The following is a 22,450-nucleotide window of genomic DNA, read 5'->3' as shown; positions in this document are numbered from 1 at the left end:
ATTCAGGCTTTGGGAAGAAGTTGCCGGAACCGGCGGGCGCGTCATTCCACATCCCAAAGGTTCATAACGCGATTACGAGCTCACAACTTGAGTTGACATCAAAAGGCGACGGTGGCTATTTGGCGCAGCTCGAGAAAAACGGTTTTTGTCTCGGGACCAAAACGCGCATGCGGGGAATAACCTAAGTGAGAGCTAATACGGCAGCGGATACGTGTGCTTTTCTTGACAGAAGAAATGCGAAAGTTTGTGCTGCGGCTGAACTTTAAATACAGGCTGAGCAAAAGAAGGCGCTTTCAGGCCTTCCAGTGCATTCATCCCACTAGCGGGAGGCTGCTTGTGAGCAAAGACAAGTCAAACTGATCCTGACGTTGGCAGCGCAATATATAAATATATATATAGATCTCGCTCCCTCTCTCGCTCTCTATCAAAAAAAAGGAAGCCTAGAGAAGTCAGATCAGTGGGAGATTTTAAGACAACTTCCAAAAGTTCTTGTAAGAAGACGAAGAAATAAGAATCAGAGTTGACTTATTCAATTTAACAGGTTTCCTCGGCGCCGTCTCGTACTTGCGAGCTGCTAAAAGTCAATAAAAAAGCCGCAGAGGGGATCTCATTCTTCGTTGTTGGTGTCGGGAAATAAACGACCGACAACTTGTCAAAACCAAGTATGGATTAGTCGGGCAATCTGCGCTTCTTTTTTCAATTGGGTCCAAAAAAAATAAATGAGTGCGGTCACTACAAGCTTGCCTTATTGTATTGTTACTTTTCATTCAGTTTGACCTCCTTTTCCAACTTCGAAAGAAAGGTCTGACTTGTCGCATTAAATTATGTCAGCGGCTTCATCATTATGTTCATAATTCCAGCAGTTAAATGCTTTCTTGTTTTCTATTATCCGCTGCTGCAGATGAGTCAGAAAGACCATGATCTCCAACTCCGGCTATTCCCAGGTATTAAATTCCTTCTGCTCCGACGATCCCCTCCTCATTGCTCATTTTGCTTTGGGCGTTTGCATTTTGCACAACAACCCCCCCGCCCCATCGAAGAACAAGAAAAAAAAGGGAGGGGGGTGAATATTATCATTAAAACAGCACTAAATGTTCAGTAAGCATCTCTCTTGGCGCGGGTAATGAGCACTATTCAATAAATGCCATTCAAATTTACAGCCTCATCCCAAATTGCATGGGTAAAAACATCAAGTGCTAAAAGTAGTGCTCTTGGCGGTAAAAAAAAAAAAAAAAAAAAAAGATTCGAGAGGCAAGTGAGGGTGAGACAAACAAGAAAAGTGCAGAGCAAGACAAAAGCCATATATTTTTCTCTTTCATTAGAAGTTCTCTGCATGCTGCAATGCTGGAAGAACAGCCGCGGGCGTGTGCACGAGCGCCAAGGCAAATATACATTCCGCACACACGCCGACTCGGACTTATAAGCGGCGGAACGCTTCTCGTCGAGAATGGCATTTTCTCGGTGCCGGTTGTGCTGCGTTTCCCTGGATTTTCTACTTCATGAATTTCCAACGAGGTCGAGCCTCTGGCGGATCGGGACCGCGCTCTTCCTCTTATTTTCCAGCCTTATCTTGTTTTCCTCTAATTACTTTAAACTGGCGAAATGACCCAAATGAGTCGGGCCCCGAGGCGCCGCTGCGAGCGGTAAAGCCGCGTATTACGAATTCATCGAAGAATATCTTGACGGAGTTTAAAGAGTTGTGTTGTTTGGGGAGGGGAACGGCGTCTCTGGCGGCATCTGACCGCAGCGTGGGCGGGAAAACCAGAAGTCGCTCGGAAGGGAGAAGGAATGCGCATCGCGAGTCCAACTACTGGCCCAAACTTTCTTCTTCTCCTCCACCCGCGCTGCCATGGCAACACAGCAGCCTGATCGCAACACGCACACACAAGCACGCGGTCAAACTAATGACATTGACCAAATACATTATTTGTGCTGGGACGGAAAAAAAAATAAAAAATCAATGCATGCGTAATGGGCCCCCCTTTTCCTGTTTAACGTCTACACTTTATTGAGCGCCCGTCTCTCTCTGTTGGGGCACTTTGGTGGCCCATCTGTCAAATAAATAAAGACGTCCACTGGCAGCCTGCGTTTAGTGCAGAAAAGTTTCCATTTGTGAGGCTAAGAAAGTTTGACGTGCGTGCTGAAAGCAGCTTGCAGCAGCAGACTTATGGATAACGGCGCTGAGGTCCCGGCCAAGAACCGGCGCAGGATGATGATGCATTTGTCAAAAAAATGAGAATCCAGTCAAGACAATGTGAGATTAATGAGGCTGCAAACCTGATAGAAAGAAAAAATAAATCAATCAAAACAGCATCAAGAGAAGGCGAGGAAAAATAAGGGATGGGGGCTCACGCGGAGCAGCGCAAATGACAATTTCCTCTTTGAATAGTAATAGATTCAAAGAAAAATGGTGGAGAAGCAAACTTTCAAATCAGTGGGTCGACGCGAATAAATTACAGCGTTTCTGTCAAACTTTGGGGGAAAAGCGGCGGAATGTTCACGCGGCCGCCGTCATTTGTCAGGCTGAATAGAAAAGCGGCATAATTGTGTCTGCGGCGCCGCCGTTGCCGTGAAAACCATTTACATGTAAATATCAGGGTAGCCAATAGAAAGGAAGTGAAAGACTTTGACGGTTGACGCATTTTTCTTTCCCTAATGATAACGTAGAGGAGAAACTGTTGTGATATCTGTTGCTATGCACGTGGCTTCTTTGTCATTTTTATGTAATCGTCACCTGTGTCATATTTTCTCCTGCGTTTGCTGTAGTGACAGTTGCTGTTCATTGCTGTATCGCTGGCTACGCAGTTGCTTTGGAGGCACCACATGTCAAGTCTCCCCACTAGCACAACTTCAATTTGCATGCTTACATTGCTTTTGTTATGCTTCTGGGTCCAAATTCTATACAAGCTTTTTCAATTTGATGATGCCGACACATTCTACAAGCCAAACTAGAGCTGGTCCATTTAGTGTTTAACTGCAAAGACTGACCATAGCATTTTTCATTTTTTTGTGAGCGTTAATAAATTGAACCTACATATGTTTGGATACAACTGATGCCACTGAACAATTTGCGTGGTTGAAGGAAAAATATTCATGAATAACTTTTATTATCACGCCTTTAAAAGCAATTAGAAAATCAGGAAAAAAATGGCTTCAAGTTGACTAATGTGATGGTTGCTTCTCGTGTCCAACGGATCAAAGAATCGCGTTTAATCTCACAGCGTTTCCTCACACCGACTACTCCGGATTGACAGAAGAGGAACGACGACGGAGAGAAACGAGCAGTCAAACGAGACGGATGGAGAGCATCGATCCGCCGGTCGCGCGTCCCGGCGTTCGGGCTTCCCGACATGGCTTGTTGCTAACGTAACAATGCGATCGGCGCGCCGACAGAGTTGTAATTCTGGCCCAGTCACTTGGGCTAATCAGCCTCTCGCCAGCCTGCCATCCATCAGCCGGGCTTGTCGGAGGACCGCTGCGCGTTTGCAATCTTCGGAGGGAAAAGACGATATGAGCCGGCGTCTATGAGAATGCGCACGTGTGGGTATGCGGGTTTGATTTATTAGCGGCAAGGCTCTACAAATGGAGTGTCACACGGGGATATGCCAGTTGGACGGATAAAAATGCGCAGTGCTTGACAACCACTAGATAGCAATCGGAGCTAATCAAGCAACCGAGCGAGGGACTAATCAATTAGCATGAGGTCCATGAAGGCAGACTTTGGGACCGTGAGCCGCTACTTTTTTCTCACGCTTTGAACCCTGCGGCTCATAGTCCAGTGCAGCATATCTGCAGGTAATTACTACCCACCGGGGGGCAATCTCCCAGTAAACAGAAGAAGATGCTATATACTGTAGGTATCGATTTGGAGTTTGAGCTGCTATTTTACGCACCGCCAGGGGGGCACTCCCACTCGTAACAGGTATCTTACTATTGGATTGTAATAATAACGTAACACCTTTTCGGGTGAATATTTGATGATTTTCTGTGAAACCTTTGTCTTCGGAAAAACAGGGTACTTGGACGGGCCTGTTGTTGAACCCTCCAACTGGGCAAAAAGCTTCAGGATGAACGCGAATGAATTTTCTGTCACGTCGCCGAGCCAAGCCTATTAGTGGCCGGCAAATGAAACCGTTCCTCCCATAGTAACCGACGATGACCGAGCAAAAGATCGAATCCTTTGAGGGAAGGGGCTAGGCATTCCCGCGGGTCATGGTTTTCGAGATCGAGATGGGTAAGACGGATGAAATTGGCCGAGATTGGCAAAAGTGCTTCGGAAATAATGACAGTCTTCCAACGTCCTGCGGAGAGAGCAACGCCATCCACAAAGGCTGTTAACTCCTAATGGATATTGTCGCTTTCACCCAGCTGGGCGACTGCGAGCATAAGGCCGGCATCGCCTCCGTCCTCCTAATGGAACGGCGCATGTTAATGACCTCAAGACCATGATTTGGATGGAAATGAATGGCACAAGGGCCGCTTCAACGGGCTGAGGGCGGCTCGGACTCGCTTGGCACAGAGGAGGAAAATGCGTGTCTTTTGAAAGATGAGAGATGTCAAGGATGAGCGGAGCGCCGGCAAAGAGCTGCGCGCGGCGCGTGGGCCTTCTTCACAAACACAACTTCACCTTGAGATGAATAGCAAGGCCGCGTTCATTAGTTACTCATGGGTGGGTTGAAGCTTGTACGACACCCAGTCGCTCCGCTCAGCATGGGCGCTGATGAAAAGTCCAACGTTTCAAATGAAGGACATGTAACGGGGGAGCCGAAAAGAGCCCAGGGGCGACGTTGCGTCAGAGCGTTTGCACATCCTTGAGAATTTCAAGAACGCGCGGCGATTGGCAACCTTTCCTCAACGGTGTACCTTTGTGACATTTTTTTATGTCGTGAAAACGAAACTGAATACCCTAGCGAATATAACATTAGTTTCGTGACCTTATATTTTCCTGAAACTGAATGAATCCGACAAGTATTTTGAAAGGATTTCTGCATGTTTGTTTTATTTAAAAGCTCTAGTAGCTCTAGGAGTTCCATCAAGTACCCCCATTTGAGAACCACCGATATAGCGATTCAAGCGTCATTAGCGCATACGCGGATGAAACCGCAAATGAGGGTTGCAGGAATCCTGTTTAATCTGATGTGCGGCTAACACGGTGTGGGCTGTGGGAGCTGTCCAGATGATTCAGCACTGACCAGGAGAGACAAGATCGGTAAATAGACAGATGTCTTGGCAGGAGGTGCGCAGGTGCGCTTCTCGAGCGCCCGGTTAAAAAGATGTTTTGCAGACAGGTCGGACAAAGTGATTCACAGACCTCGAGGGGAAGGTGACATCTCCGCTCGCTCCATTAGTCGCACTGGGAGGAAAACATCCCCTTCCGCTGCCGAGGACCATGTCCTTGGGGTCTTTCAATTACAAGAAACTTCTTGATGGGAAACCTCCTGGGAACTAACGAAACGAACCTGGATATATACGATGCATTACCTTTTCGTTTTCAGCGGAGGGAGCTTTCTTCCGGACGAAGGTTGCAATTTGTCGACGCGGGTCACACAGCAAGAGTGGGCCGGGGCTCCTTTTAAAAGCGTTTCCCTTATTTTAAGCACATTTGAGCTTTCCATATGTTCTGCACTGTGCTGCGTAGCCAAGAAGTATTCCTGGGCGTATACATCAATTTCCACAGCGGGGGAGTTGACAAGAGAAGGTGGGGAGGCCCCTCCCTCACGCCGGAACACCTGCGTCTTTTGCCGAGCAATAAAATCAGACGGCAACACGGCGGAAAAGCTGCGCTCGACCGCGGATTTAAACTGGCTGGCCTTTCGCCGCCGGGGATAAGCCCTCCTGTTCCTTTCCAGAAATCCCACCGCATATCACAGATGAGGACGTGAATTATCGCCGCTTCCAGGTGCGACGTGACACCATGTCGAGAGGCGAGCGAGCGCTGACGGTACGGGACGCGAAAGCCGAGACGCCGGCCGGGATATACGAGGGCCTCGCTGTGTTTTCCATGGTTTCACGCGGAGTTTTATTAGGCCTCGAGCAGTGAGGACGGCGAGGCAAAAGCATCTAATCTACGGAGGTGACAGCAGCTTGGCTCCCGCGTTATAAAGCTTTCCCAAGAGCGGCCAGACAACTCAGACCTCTGCCAAGGCTTCCGCATTTGTCTGCCGCAAAATCAATCAAGCCTGTCATCGATCGCGATAGCTAAAATCACATCAACTTTTGCCCTGATCCACAATCTCATCCTCCTCCGCGAGCCGTAATACGGCTACCGTGCGGAATAGCGATCAGATCCAAATTCCATTTAAGAGCCTCTTAATGCGCAGCGATTTTAAATCAGAGCCGTTGTTTAACTTGAAATTGTCCAACCACTCGGATTTCAGTCTCAACAGTAATTATTCATTGGTTTTGGGCATCCTTCGTGAAAGCTGATTATTTTGAAAAAATCAATACATCCGTCCCTTGTTCTGCAGATCGATCCGAAAATTGGATGGAAAAAAAAAGTGGATATTATATCAGTGACCTGTTTGGTCAGGAAAGTCAATAAAAATGCATCAACAGTAATCGGTTAACGATGGATACTGTGCAACACGCAGCAACATATGCTCCAACATGAGAATCCAGGATGCTCCCGCATCAAGTGAAAAGCTATTTTTAGGTTGCGCCTACAGCAGTCATTTTTAAACACCAAAATTTTGCTGACTGTCATGTGGACTGAAAAATTAGCTGCGCCAAACTTTTTCTCGGCGGTTCCTCCGGGGAGCCGAGCACGGCGGCGGCACGCAGGAAGAAGTAGGACGCATCCCACTTGAAACGCAGCGGGCTTCCCGCAGGTCGTCATGACGACCGCATCAGCAGCCGCCGTCGTCGCCACTTTAGGTCCCCTTCGTTATGTGGCGGCACGCTTACGACATTGCCAAAAGACGCTCGCGGAGGAGAGTAAACAATGGCGCGCCAATTAAAATGGATGCTCGCCATTAGCATGCAGGGAGCCTCGTAGGGCTGCAATCATCGCGCTGCAATCACGAAATAATCACCAAGAAATTCCCTGCGGTTCCACGTGCGTATGAGAAGAAGATGCCTACCTTTTCCCCTAACACGCACGTGCTACTGTGATGTGTTTCTTTTCACAGTTCAGAGGTGGAGAGCGTCAACACTATGGTCTTCCGTACCGTAATACGAATTTTGAATACAAACTAGGTAAAGGGTTGGGCCGTTATGTTAGGCGTTATTGATCTCCAGGCTCAAAATGAATACATGCAATTTTTTTTATTGTATTTTAATATTGTGAATCAATGACTTCAAGGAGCCGTATCATTGAAATTCAACTTTGGAGATTTTAACCAGGTTTCGATGTTGATTTTGAACCCAAAGTGTTATTTTCCGTCATTGATGCATTTCTAAGCATTCCTTCTAACCGCATGGGTCAAAACATGGCTCCTACTTCGCGGTCTAAGCTATCGCATTCTCAGCACTTTCCGTTTCCTGTTTTACGTTCTCTGCGCGTCATTCGGCTGGTTACGGTGACATAGTGAACGACAACGTGAGGTCTTGTTTATAGTTTATTATCATTTATGTTGATAACGCACGCTACTGCCTATGTTTAGTAAGCGATGAGTGTTTATTCTGTTTATGTGTTTGTTTGTGTAGAGGTTGCACTTTATAGTTAGTATACTTAGTTGTTACGAACCCGCTAATGTCGGTCGGCTAAAAATACAGTTAATTCATAGATTAAAGTTCGGCAAGTGTTTAAATGTCAGTTTACTGACTTTGGGGCTTACATAGAAATCTAGTTACTGATACCCTACTTCCCGGATTTCAGACTTCGCGGGGGGTTGGCACCCCCCCATTAACAGCAAAGTAGGGGGGATCACTGCATACTGACATGATGCCGCTTTCTCATGTGCAGCATGTACACAAGTGACTGATGGCATGTCGCGCGCACAAACGCATTCTGGGAGGTCCGCAGAGCGTGCTATCTGCCGACTCCCCGAACCCACATGCACTGATGTGACACGGCGGTAAACAGGGATGTGCTGACCGGCGCGGCTGGCGGCCCCGAGGCACGCGCGCAGAGACGAGTCGGAAAAGGATGCTGGCAAAGAGCACAGCTGTCCGCCACAAACTCTGAGCAAAGAACGAGACGGCCTTCACGTCTTTAGGCCCGCCGCTCAGTAAATATTTGCCCAAAGTGATGTTTTCCAATAAGACAAGGAAGCCTGGCCCGTTTGAGATCCGTCAATATCACTTTGCGCATTTCGTGAGGTGATGCCAGGCGACGAGGCGCTCCGCAGGGAGCGCTCTTCCCCTTGAAAGCTTGGTTTTTCTTTACTCTCGCCATTTATGGAGTGATTGTTAATGTTGCACACTTCCTTGTGGCCAATGGCTGCAAAGCTGCATTTAAATATGACCGAGTCGAACACAAGCGCATAGAGAGGGGGGCGCCCTAGATTGCATTTGTTTACATCTGTGTCTATTTCAGGTTGCGAGGCTTTGGAGATGAAAAGAGACATTACAGCTCACGGAAGAATACAAACACATGTTGGCGCTTCGCTTCATTTTTACTCACCTTTGAGACGCATCAGCACAAATAAACACACATTTCTGGTTGGAGTTTTGCTCATTTCTGAAGCGCTAACGGTTAGGCAGCAACGCAGGCTTTTGTCAGTGATCGTGTCAAGTCAATTCCGAGATTTGTTTCTGATGACGTTAAACATGCTGCTGAAAAGACTGAGGACTGAACTACTCCATTGCGGACACTGAATTTAAATCAGTTTTATTATTTTTTTAAGGAGTTGCTAAAATGGCAGCGTGTAATGCGCTTCGGCCTGGAGTGACTAATCTGGACATTCTGGCAAATTCCCGGTGGGCCGGGCTGCCAGGCTACTATCGCAGATTTATTCCAGGCAATGGGTGTGTTAACCCTTTCACTCCCGTTGGGACAATGAGCCCCACAGCTTTTCAAAAAAATCACAGTGTGTATAGGAATGCTAGCAATAACATGAAACGTCATCCCAGCGGCTCATTACACACCTATCTCCACATTCTAGTGGCTGCTAACAATTTTTCCATCCAAAACAAGCCAATGCTGGGTCCACTGTCAACAAGGTAGGTTGCGTTATACAATTTCCCGCAAATTACCGATCTAGTACGACAGAAATATATTGATAATATGTGCTATATACAGTATGTTACACTGATTATTATGTAATGCAGGCGTTTGGTGATTACTTCTCTGGCACGTTTTTTCTCGCGGTATTTCTTGGTGGAAATGGAAGGGAATTTTTTAAACACATTTTCCAAGTATCCTAGACTTCTGACCAAGTAATGTATGCCATAAATTGCATTTTTTCCTTACCAGTTTCTCGCGAGATCTGGACAAAGGCCTCCACACCGCTCTCGCCGTAGTTGCCCTCAGAGGCCAACGTGGACACGTAGTTCCACTCCATGGCGGTCACGATGTCCATCATGGCCTGAGCCTGGTAGGAGTCCGGCGGCACCACGCGGGAGAAGAAGTCGTAGCGGGTGTTGTCGCTCAGCTCGGGGGCCGTGGAGGCGTAGCTGATCTGAGGGATCTGCCCAGAGAGAGCCACACAAACAAAGTAAGCACAACACACACACACACACATACAGGTTTTTGAGCGTTAAAGGCTGGTAAAGATGCCTGACAGGCAGATTGATTTTACCGCAGATGGAAGGGGACAAGGAGCGCCCGACACACACACGCACGCACGCACGCACACACACAAAATCCAAGTCTCATTAGCATTCATTGCAAAGTATGAGTTCAGCCGGCGGCAGTCTGAAGGCAAACATACATTTAAGTGTCAGCTGTCTGTCACACACACACTTCAAAAGGTTGAAAAGTGCTGAGCGCAGCCCGACTGGGATCAGAATGACATTAAGCAATTAAAGATAGACACTGCTGTGTGCGTGTGTATAACGTTTCAAAAACGGCCATTACTCAATGTCTTTATTGGCATCGCGTGTCATACGTGAAGCGGAAAACACCGGCATGAGACAGAAGTGACTCCGGCTAGCATCGTGGGGAGATGAATGGCTTGGTTCACCCACTCCGCCTGGGAAGGAGATTATACTTCCAATCCTCCCATAATTCCATTTGCTCTAATGAATGTTTGTGTGTTTGTGCGTATATGGTGTGTGTGATAAAGGGAGAAAAAGGATGTCCGCGTTGCACTACTTTAAAAGGGCTTTCAATTAGCGCTGGAGACACTCCTTTGCATTTATATCGAGTCAAGGCATGGTCCGATAACCGGATTGATGTTTTACCGTGGTATTAAGTTTTGAATAACCGCTAACAGCGTCTATAACTGAATAGATAGTTTGTAGAGTCGAGTCAACAAGCTGGTTAATCTTGGTTCATCTTTTTGGCGTTCATAAATATTAAATTGTACTACATTTGGTACACATTTCTTAACGTATCAAATATTCAATATTTTATTTAAAAATAACAGTGAGAAATAATAGAGCTGTAATTTTGTAATTTTTCTGAAATTAATATTGGCCCATGTTGCCATTGTCATCAAAACAGACGGCCCCATTTATTAGCAGAGTGATTAAAACAAGAGGCGAGCTGTAGTCCGAGCGGGCGCGGTGGTGTTTAGCCACAGCGAGAAATGTCAGCAAAATGCACTTTGTCTGCGTGCTTCCCAGCATCCAGGAGCCTTCAGACTCAAGCGACCTTTTGAAATGCCTCTTTGCCAGGCTCAGTGCAATCCAGGAAATTTCAGGTCCAAATTTGCTCTTTTAAAAAGGAACTTTGCAGAATACCACTCGTCACGAGGAAGCGTGTGACCTTAGCGAGTCGAGCCGGCCTTTATCTACGTATGTGTGAGCGCGCCTCGTAATAATGGAGCTGTCGCGGCCGCCGCGCGAGCACCAGTCTGATTGATCGCTCCGGTCCGGAGCTAATTAACACAACTGAATAGCCCGCATGCATGTGCTCACTTCACATTAAATAATACACTGTCACGTGAAACTGCTGGGTGGATCATTAGGATTATGCATTCATTATGTACTGTACAGTGTTGTCCATTCCATTTTTTCTTTTTTTTTTTTTTTAACATCGGCAACTAGCTTATCACTGAACAATTTGAGAAATGTCTCTTTTACTCGTGCTTCTTTGCGTAGGAAATCAAGTTAGCTAGAAAGGTTGACTTGCACGCTGTGAGACGCTAACAACATTGCAAAATGACATTTCGCAGAATGCACCGACACGACTAAAAGCAGGTTGTGACCTTCAATGCAGCCTGTAAAACATTAGCTGGGCAAATATTTGACCAACATAAAACATGCCTATTACCAGAAATGCCATCAAAGAAAATGATCATTTAAACGCCTCAGAGCAGGGGTCTGAAAGTCATTTTTGTCGTGGGCCAAATTGTACTTGTGGTTTCTGTCTTTGTTTTCATCCGTTTTTCTTTTTCTAAAAATGCTTTGCGTTGATTCAGGGGCACTCAAAAAAAGTCTGCCTTACAGGGAAATGCCTAAAGCACAGAATATGAGGCAGCCTAAACGGCAAACTGTAAGAAGACGTGATCGATAGCGAGACAGCCAGATTCAAGCGTCCATCTTTTGAACTTGTTTTAATTGGCGCGAGCCCGCCGAGTTCCAAGGAGGAGGAAGACTCACCTGCTGGTGCTTTTAATTGCTAGGAATGGGACTCTGGCATTGGACGGGCCAAGTCGGGTTCAGGGTCTAATTGGGAAGATGGGACTGCCGCAGACTGCGGGTGGGGGGGGGCAACTAATTTCATACAATCGGAATTTGCGTTTATTTTTTTACCTCAGACTCAAGAGACTGCAAAAAAATGTGATTGGGACAAATTTTTAACAGCATAGATTTGGAGTGCTTGTGCGGTATACATTTGCAGCTAAATCAAGCCAATAGATTAGCCAGTATCGATCAATACCACACACACACAAGTCATTCTTATTGCTCCATATTTACTAGCACGTCCTTACAGTATTTCAAAAGCTCTTTAAGCTACAAGCCTCCTCGTTGTTTACAGCTGCAGGTTTTAATTCAGACCGGCCAAATGAAATAATGTGACGGTATAACATTGATTTGGCGCCGCGAACGCACAGCATTGACTTTGCACTTCCTCACCGCCTTCGCTCGTTTGATTTGCTGCTGAACAACATTGGCGTTACCTTTTATTCCACTAGCTCGCGCCCCGCGATTGCACTCCGCATCACAGGACGTGTTGAGTGCAATCACGGCATGGGATTTTTTTTTTTTTTTCTTCTGTTGACAGGAAAATATGCCGGATGAGGGATGGGGGGGTGGGTTAAAAGAAAGCTCCAGCATGGGGGCATTGTGAGAAGAAAGCGAAACAACAAGAAACTTTTAATAAGAGCCAAAAAGACAAAAGGGAAGCCAAGGGGAAGATGCAAGGCAAAGTTTTGAGGGGAAAAAAAAATATACTGGCAAACTCTGAGGAGGACAGATGTGCAGCATGGAATTAGTGGAGAGAAAGCATTGGAAGATGTAAACGCAAGCAGCACACAAATGAAAACAGGTGACAGTGATGAGAATGAAAGCAAGCGGCAAGGTGGACAGAGAAGCCATGCATACACAAAAGCCTGTTTAAATATGTGCACCAGTGCTCCGTTTCACTTGCTCCATTTAAATTGATCAGATTAAACTTTCATTTTCAAATCTCCATTTTGAAGGCAGCTATTTAACTTCCTCCGCCTCGTGATTACATACACGGCTTGGCCACTGCGCTTTGAACGCATGTAGCATTTATCATGCGCTCAGCTATTGTATCCTAATGCCATTATGAGCTGAGCCACAAAAACAACTCATATTATTCTCAATGAAAATTAATCATTAGACATCGTGCATTTAAACCCCCAAATGCTTCACCGAAAAATAAATTCACTCATTAAACCCTGCTAGCTTTACGTTAACATATGATGTGGAATACCAAAGACGGGACAGACACAGAAATCAGCATGGATGGTATGGTAATTATAAGCATGCCTTTTCCCACTTATAATTATTTTCCATTTCTTCAAGTTCAAATGAAGTTCAGCACAACTTGACGGACTTCATTTCATTTTCTCAATTAAAATGTTACTGGAGCGCATTCCCCTCAATTAACCACAAATGAGTTGGGTGAACCGGGAACTGTAGTTTATGTTTTGCCACAAAAATAGCACAAAGCGTCAGTCGCTTGACATTCTTGCCGGTGTCAGCAGACGGGTGGCGTGTCGGCACGGGATAAAATTAAAGGCGTCACGCTGCCGCGGGAGCTACATGCTCGGGGTGACACTGAATTGACGACGCTGAGACCGAACGCTTGGCTTCCGCGTTGGGCGGAGCAACTCATCGCCTGCTTCGATTTGACTTTCAAGAGGAACCTCATTAAAGGCCGAACAATTTAGGGCCCGGGCGATGAATCTACACCTCCTGTTGAGGAGCAAGGCGACAGGAAGGAAATGAAGGACGGCGCATTGCATGCTAATCGCACAGCCCGGAACTTTGCTTAAAAAAAAAAAAATATATATATATATATATATATATATATATATATATATATATATATATATATATATATATATATATATATATATATGTGTGTGTGTGTAAGGTTGACAAGTATAAATCCCGCGTGCATGGGCTCACAGGAGGTCCGGGGCCCACTTCTGGATCCAATCCGACCACCTGCCGCTTCGCTTGCTTTTGTTTTTTCCCCGTCGTGAAACAAAAGTGCTTCCTGACAGCGCGCTATTGTCACTTTAGAAATCTCTATGAGTGTTTGCGTGGAAGTGTGTGTGCCCTTGGATTATGCTGTATAGTGGGGACCAAATCTTGGCTTTGACTGTCTTTGTGGGGACCATTTTAGTGGAACCCACAAGTTTGGAGCTCTTTGGAGGAACGAGACCTTCTTTTAGAATATAGCTTTGAGTTGGATTTTGCTTGAGTTTGAGGTAAGCGTTGGAATTAGGCAAGCTGTTGTGATGGTTAACCCCTGGATGTCTGGGGATGCCTTTCATTTGCTATCACACATCAAAAACATCTACAAACTTAAGTTGGGTCAAAATTTCCCATAGGGAGGTTAGGGTCTAGGAAAAGCAATACGCCAATAGGATGTCCCTACTATGATAGGAAAAAACCCCATGCGCGTGCGTGTGTGTGCGTAAGCGACGGCTTTCGACATGAGCACTTGACACCTGCCGCTATCCACCCGTGACGCATCTTTCCTGATGTGCCACAAACATCATGAATTCATAAGAAAAAAATCTAAACACTTGCAGCCGTGCTTTGCAGATGGAAAATAGATTATACACACGGGCAAGCGTCAGGAGAATTATTCTTCCGCGTTCAGAGTCAGACTGTTCGTCAGGGCCTCATTTATCACAAAACAAGACCAATACAAAAGGCTTGTAAAAGTGAATAAAAACTCGGGACTTCCTTTTTGCAAATATGAATGGTTTCACACGGCTCGCTCTGGGAAACGTGACCCCTACTTCATGAATAAGTATAAAAATGATTTGAAATCAATAGAAAACATGTTAAATTTGAATTTGTTGTTATTTTTACATTTTGAAGAACTTGAATTACTGTAGAAAACTTCCTTTAGGAAGTCCTGAAGAGCCAGGGAGCTCCATGAACTTTTTGTAACTAGGGCTGTAACCAATGCTAATTTCAATAGTCTAATCGAATGAATCGATGAACCGGAGTTAAAAAAAAAAACAAAACACTGCATTATGAGTTAGCAAAGCGGGGCAGACGTTTAGTGTCAATTTATAAAGACTCATTAGGACGGCGGGCAAAGGGAGCCCCCCAAAAAGTCGTCTTTGATTGAACACTTTGCAGGATTTTTGGCCGCAGTTGAGCGCTGCCCTTCATCCTCCAAAGGACGGCCGGCGCACACAGCTGGAGTTTTAAACCCGCCAATTTGAGCCTTAGCACGAACGCCGATTGCTCTCTATTTGCCCTCCGCGGTTTTCCACGGGGCCTTGATAAGACGCAACGCCGAGGCCCAACAAAACGTCATGTTTTCGCCAACTACCGCGGAAGGTGGGGATGATTCCAATTAGCTTCCTTGGTTTGACCTGGGCGCTTGGTCAAGCGTTTGTGTACCACGCCGTCAAGTGCGGTGAAGCGTTGGTGGTGCCTTTAAAAAAAGGGGGCAGAGGGACGCACGCGTCCCCCAGCTCCATTAAGTTCCTCAGCTCCTGGCTCGGCTTCATTAAAGGGAGCAACGCTCGCAACGTGGCCGCTTGTACGGCGGCGCCGTCAAGGCTGTCGGAGGACCGCCTCGTTATCCGCGCGGCGAGCTCTCCGGGGAAGCGCTATCATTTTTATTTTTAGGGAGGGATGCGCTTCCGTTGCCCAATATCCCTCCCGATGGAACATCACACCTCCTTGCACACTATTTGAGTCACACCTTGACAAGCTACATTTTTTCTCCTGACCATCACAGTTCCTAATGCTGTTTATCTGGCTGCTGCAGATTATTCATGCGCCTTCATACCTGGCATAAGAGTTTATTGCGTTTTAGCTCGGCAGATAAAACCGCTCAGGTGGATTACAAAGTTTATTGTGCGTGAAGCTTAACAGACTGCTGAAAAATAACAAACTAATTACATTTATGTAAGTTGAGGCCACCTTGAGTCATCCGTGGGACGCGCAGTAGACCTCTGCCATGGCCGAGTATTAAACAGCCGCGTGCGATGGATTGGAATGAAATTTGGCATCACAAACCGTCCAAGAGGTAGAGAAAAAACAACAACGTGGGAAATCTGAAACACACCTTTGGACAATGCGTCCCACAGCTTTTCAAAAACGCCGGGCCGGCAAACAAACAGGTGCTACTACAACGGAACTCACGGAGAGGAGGCCAGGAGACAGAAGGGAGTCGGGCGGGGGGTAGATGTGTGGGCGGAGCAGCCTCCGCTCCTTCGGCCAATGAGGCAGATGCAGTTGATGATAACGAGCATTGTTGCTCAAACCCTCAAAGGTCCGTTCACGAAAGCGGACGCGTGGGAGAAGCGAAGGGGCGAGGCCATGATATAATGAATGAGGAAGAGGGGTAAATGAATTATTTCCACGGGTGGAGGCGGTGGTGGTGATGGGAGGTCTCTCTTGGGGCGCACTGAAGGGGAGATGATGAAAAATTTGAAAAAAGACAAAAGGTGGGATGTGCAAGTGAGGCAGTAATTGAGAGAGCTTGAGGGAGGACAAATAGGGAGATAAATGTCAGCGAGAAGTAATACTCGGATGAAATATGCATAACTGAATGCAAAAAAGAGAAAAAATGAGGTGGGGAACAGATGAGGGGACGGGAAGACGTGCAAATGGCGTCGTGTGATGTGACAAATGGGATGCTAGTCTGCTGGGGGAAAAATGGGATTGTTTTGCAGATGAACTCGAAATTGCAAGAATACTGAGAGTCAAACCAAAGAAATGAAGTGAGGTTAATACTGTTCATAATGGCAATCCAGACATGAGCAATTTCACATCATCCAAATCTGATTGGATCCCATCTAGGTTCCTGGCCATTCCAATCCCACATTTTCTCGCCCGTTAAACATCCCCTTTGCTCTCTTTGTTTTTCCACCTTGCTAAGACTTCTCAAGGCTCGAAATATTGCATCTTCTTTTGCGGGGCGGTTTCGTGAATCAGACTTAATTTGAGGAGCGTTCGCTTTGCTTGACGAAGCCGAACAAAATCTTCAACACAAATGGACTGTTGTTGAAAACGGATTTAGGAGAACGGGCCGGCGCTTGGTTCTCACTTTAGCGAGTCCGTGTGTTTACACGAGATGCAAAGTCCAAAATTCACACAAAGCAAAAAGCAATGCCAAACCGCTTACTTGGAGTCTTGCTTCCCCAGCTTAACCGGGCGAATTTCTCACTCGGCTCACACTCCCCATCCCATCTTTTCATGGGCTCAATCGCTTTGGCTTCCGCTCACACTTCTCTTTTCATGTTTCTCATTTCCACAAACCCTGCCGCGCTTTGGTTTTCTCACCTCCGCATAGATCGGCCAGCGCCCCGCCCCCAACACACACACACGCTTTTTACCAAGCTATCTTGATCTCTCATTCCAAAACAAAACACACAAAAAAGTCACGTTTCGCTAAGGTCAACTCATTTGCACGGCTCCCGACGAGTGTTTAATTAATAAGCGCTGACATTTTCCCTCGCAACAGACGAATGGCACGTTGGGCAATTATTATTAGGGTGTCACTTGGAGGAGATCCAACCTGTAGCCAGCCGCTTTTTTGCGCCAGACAACCTTTTCCCGAGACAATCCCTTTGTGCTCCGATCCGAGCTCGTGCGCCGTTTGTAGCTATAAAGCATGGCCTCGTATTCCTCATTAAAAAGCTATCTGATGTATTGTGGAAAATATTTGCTCGCCGCTAATCTAAAAGCGCCCTGTGCATCAAACATGACCCCCCCCCCCCCCCTTTTCATCTCCACTCCCTTGTTCCCCAGCCATCTCTTCCTGCTTTTATTCCTCGCCTGGCTTATTTACACCTCTGTCCTCCCATCCCCTCGGGTGTCCTATGCTGTCCTCTCCTCGGAGCCCCTCGCCAGATCCATGAATCTTATATAGAGATCAACCACTGTGATATGTCCATCCATCTATTTCGGAGAGCTGCTTATCCTCACAAGGGCCGCAGGCTTGCTGGTGCCTATCCCAGCTGACACCGGGCAGTAGGTGGAGGACACCCTCAACTGGTTGCCAGCCAGTTGGATGGTTGTGTTTATTTATTTATGATTATCGTCCAATCAGATCTGCGCGTGTCAGTATCGCCACCTCGATCAAATCTGCCCATGTCGACTCGATGAGCTAAGTAAGGATCTCCACGAGCGCATCATTCCGAATGAGGCATGGGCCCAACATCCTTACAGTGCCTTTCACACCAATTCTCACCCTTTCTCCACCATTCGCATCTTCCTAATAATCTTCCTTTCCTGTCACATTTTTTTTTTGCGCGGCGCGGCGCTCTGTCGCCTTCTCGACGGCGTTCCCTTTAACTCTCTCCGTTTGAAAAGGGAAGTTGTCTCAGAAGATCACAGAGGCAGCGAATTGTTTTAACTTAAGAGGGGTTCGAAAAAACACGCATTTCTTACGCTCCCCTCCCGTGGCGTTGCTAACGATCGTCGCAACTTCTTGATAGCTGCCGACCTTCAAATGACACCTTATCAAACGGGCCGGCGATCGCCTGAAGGAGCCGATGATAAAAGCTGCTGTGCATTTCTTAAGTAAAATTGCAGGTAAGATGCAGTGCAGTTCTGTTTACAAAATGGTGAACCCTCACAGGATTCCTTCTTTCCGATATATCAAATGTGTTTCCTAGACTTATGCTAAATATTCCGCTGAAATGTTAAATATACTAGCCCGCTAGAGTTTTCCCAGGAAAACAAAGAGTTAAAAATAAGCAGGGTCACTTTGCAAGTGTACCTAATGCCGTGGCCTCGTTTGAGAGCGAGGCAGTTCACTCCTGGGTCAGTGGAATGAGCTCACTTTAGGGCTTTCAAATCTTTGTTAAAAAAGAATCATGAGTCAGCTTTTAATGAGCGCTGTTAAGTGGCTCAAGTCTCGCACGTCAGCAAATTTGGAAGTCAGTCGGTCAAATAGGGTTGCGCACGAAGTTATAGCTAACGAGGTAATCGTCTGGCAAGTGCCCATCTGATGCTGAACGAGGGAGCATAAAAGTGAGGAGAGCATTTTGAGGATTGACACCAGCTCGCTTTTGTTTGACTATCGACCGGAAAAGCAGCAGGATCTCCGCTTTAAATGGATTCGGCCGTTTTTAATCCTGAACAGTACTTGCTGTAACGTAACTTACAGTAATTACCATTTAGCGGCGAGAAAAAATAGATGGCTTTCGACCTGTACCTCGCTGAAAAATATCAGTGATGTCGATTAATTGGCTTTGCCTTGACAAAAAAAAAAAAAAATCTATAATCAAGCCCTGATGCATATACTTGCAGAAAAGCGAAAGCTGCAAGGGTCATTTTCAGCAAATTCTGACAGCACATCACTCAGAAGAAGGAACGCTCCGGGCGTGGACTTTTGAAAGCAGCTTCTCATCGTATTGCTCCTGAAAATGTGCTTCTATGGTTGTTACACACAACGCATATAGCCTTTAAAGTTTCAAGAAAGACAAACAGTTGCCCCGGCCGAGCAAGATAAAAAAAAAAAAAAAAACGTCAAAAAATCTCCCGAAGCATCCCAGAAGCCTCTCTGCTGCTGTGTCATCCCTCCCATCTCTCCCCTCCTGGCCTTAAGACAGATGACGTGCTGACTTCTCTTTGATTTCTGTCAGTCGGTCTCAGTCCATCCGTCAGTCTTGCGAGGGACAATCATATGATGTCCATCATGGGAGCGCGCTTTTTGACGGGCGGACGCTTTCATTGTTGTTGAGGATGCAAATGCGCTCAGGCAGGCTGTGCATATGATTTTCATTTACTTAAAAGTGTGAATGTAAGAGGTCATCCTTTCAGTAATAAACATGTAAATAATTGTGCATATTTAACCCTTGCGGCATTATGTTACAAATGATGGAAATTCCTTTTATTTTTTTATGATTACATAAAAGAATCAATGGGAAAAAAAAAACATTAGGGAGCTAAAATTTCCACCGCATGATTAAATTCGTGTCAAATTTCAAAATGCAACGATTCTGACATTCCCATGTGATTGCAGCTGGACTTTTTACTTTTTTTTTCCTGCCCGGGACAGCCATTTCTATGATAAATAAGAAGGACGGTAAATAGGGGTCTGAAACACTGCAGTTGAACAAAGCAAAGCGTTAGAGGTAATACTGTTTACGGTCTTTATTACGCTGCTATCATACTCAGGGACATTTTACATGGCCAATACAAAACATGTTTATATAGATTTGGTCCTTATGGTCCAATTATATTTGATTATTACATAAACACAATGGCTTTGTTATTAAACTTTAACTGAGGATTATAATCCAGGGTTCCATCGACTCGCTAATTAAATCCGACTTTATTAATATTATGTACAGTGGTGCCACATCCCGCGTGTTTAATTTGTTGATAACACTAACTTTCCTTATTGAAATAATTCGAAATGCCATTAATCCGTCACTAACAGAACAAGTGCCTCCTGTATTTTGAGGTGGAAAATAGCAATCTAGAGTATTTTTCATTTGATAAAAAGATGGCGGGACACGATGATGCTATAACAGTAATGGTCCATTTGCTGAAGACGAAGAATACATGTGTTGCCGCACTGCTGAAATTTTAAATTGTGGTATTTTAAATTGTGTGTTCGCATTAAGTGAGTAGCTGACGTTTTTATTATTCCATGGTTACATTTATTTTCTTGCTTTCAAACATATATAGACATATCCATATATAGGCCCAACCGCATTAGTTTTATCACGCAAAGCCAAGCGTCTCCAAGCGACGTGATCTTTCGTTACGATCCAGGACCGGGTGTTTTTCCAAAGGGACCGGAGAGGAATGAGAGGAGATGTTTAATTGATTGCCTTGTGTCATTAAATATATATGTGGACATTAAGGCGCGGATCAGTCCAACTTTGGCACGACGGCATCAGCCGAGACGGGAAGGATGCACACCAACACACGGCGGACTCTCCTACACAGCCTGACTGTACGAGTCGGGCCAATACATCTTTTTTGGCCGGCGTGATGGATGTAAGAGTTTGCGGCGCGGCAGAACGTGTTGAGGAAATGTGTTTGGAATTGCTTGGCGGCGGCACCGAGTGATTTTCCCATAGAGCTTGAGAGCCGCTGATATTGCAGCATTGTGGAGTGGCGCCTCAGTACAAAACGACGGATTTGAGGGGGAAGGGAGAAATCTAACTGTTTAGGTTGTATCCTGATTGGATGCGACGGCAGCATATGCGCGCCACGCCGCGGATTGACGAGCGTGTGTGCTTTGCGTCGGCAAATTTATTGTGTGTTCGGCGTCGCTGACACCTGCGATAGCGCGTTAAGTGGGGAGTGTTATATGGTTTGTCACCTGTAATATGCTGCGTGCTGCAAAAAGTCTTGCATCCAAAATTCAATTTGGCCACTTGATTGGATTAAAGGTTTGACTTGTTTTTGTTTTGTTTTTTTTTTATCAGGAGGAAAAGGAAAGATTGCTGGGCCAGCTCGTAGCACCCTGTGGTCACCTCAGCAGGACTCGAGGCTTTTGCCAATCCAAACTCTCACAAGTGGCTCGAAAGGGTGCACAAAAGCTATGGATTCTTTTGATAGCGATTACTGAAGTGCACAACTTGGCTGAAACCAGCAGAGGGGCTAACGCTCCGGGCATAACAACAGTACTTTGCTGTCGAAAGAGGTCAAGTGGCTGTCACGCATACAACGACTCCAAAAACTTTGAGAAAAACTGATTTAGAAGACAAACATGGAATAAGTCCATTTCGATCCAAATGAACCCCTCCTGGCCCGGACCGAATCTCATGAAATGCAACACGCGTAACATCGGATCCAGCCTTTGTTAAGAAATCTACATCAAATCCAACATGCGCAGCTTAGAACTAACGTGAAGGGAGGGTCGATAGATGGTGCCCTATCATGCATAACGCTCCAAACGCGCAACGTGTAGGGGAGCTTGTAAAGCTGCAGGTATCCTTGGCCTAAACTCACCAGGCCCCGGGCCATGCACGGCCAATCGATGAGCCTCATCGAATGGTGTCGCGCAGACGAATCCTCAGCCAGGATTTGCCCTAAAGCAAATATGCAGGCATACTATACTTAAGAAAGTTGAAACTACACGCATGATTTTCCACATCATCATTGGTATTCTTATGCAAACCTAAAACTTTTCTCTACAACAACAAGTACGCGGCCCCCCAGAGGAACAACGCTCTCCTTTGAACATCCGCCGCCATTGTTGTTACACGCTTGTAGAGATTTTGAACAACGCCACGAATAATTCAAGGCCCACTGATAGCCGAGCGAGAGGGAACTCGTCGGGTCTGATCGCGAGCGTCTCCAGGCGTGGGACACGCCAGCGTACATGCCGCAACTGGTTCTCCAAAATACCACTTGAAATGAATATTGAATCACGCATGTTTAATTCAGATTGAATATTACGCGGCGCAGACGGGAGGAGGGAACTCGCGCAGGGAACGTGATGAGGATCTCTTCGTGTCACCGCGGGCGCCACCAGCATCCGCGCAGATGCGGGCTTGCATTATCAACACTAAGTGATGTCAGTCAAAATCTAAGGATGGGCCCCTTTTAAAAAGTCCGGACAAAAAGTTGAGTTTTATTTTTGTGCTACATTTTTTACCCTTTGTGTAACGTTCAAGTGAGCATATAATATTTAGTCTGGATTTACTATTGATGAGCCTCAAAATAAGGCTATTTGCCATTGCTAAACAATTTTTCACCTGACCCGTCATATTCATAACATGGGTTCATGATTAAATACATGTTAGCTTCAGGTGTTGGTGTT

General features: G+C 46.0%; 1 protein-coding gene across 1 annotated transcript in view; it reads right to left on the bottom strand.

Moving 5' to 3' along the window:
- grm8a (glutamate receptor, metabotropic 8a) overlaps positions 1 to 22,450 on the bottom strand; it is a 102,809-nt gene that overhangs the window by 44,185 nt on the left and 36,174 nt on the right. Inside the window, exon 3 of the mRNA XM_088406264.1 lies at positions 9,353 to 9,569. Coding sequence (XP_088262390.1) covers positions 9,353 to 9,569 — 217 coding nt within the window. The remainder of the gene's footprint in view (positions 1 to 9,352; positions 9,570 to 22,450) is intronic.

Source organism: Hippichthys cyanospilos, chromosome 22, assembly GCF_059441005.1.
Source record: "Hippichthys cyanospilos isolate Australia breed blue-spotted pipefish chromosome 22, RoL_Hcya_1.0, whole genome shotgun sequence".
In the NCBI taxonomy this organism is placed as follows: Eukaryota; Metazoa; Chordata; class Actinopteri; order Syngnathiformes; family Syngnathidae; genus Hippichthys; species Hippichthys cyanospilos.
The sequence above is the reverse complement of the archived record's forward strand: the minus strand, read 5'-3'. Positions and strand labels throughout refer to the sequence as shown.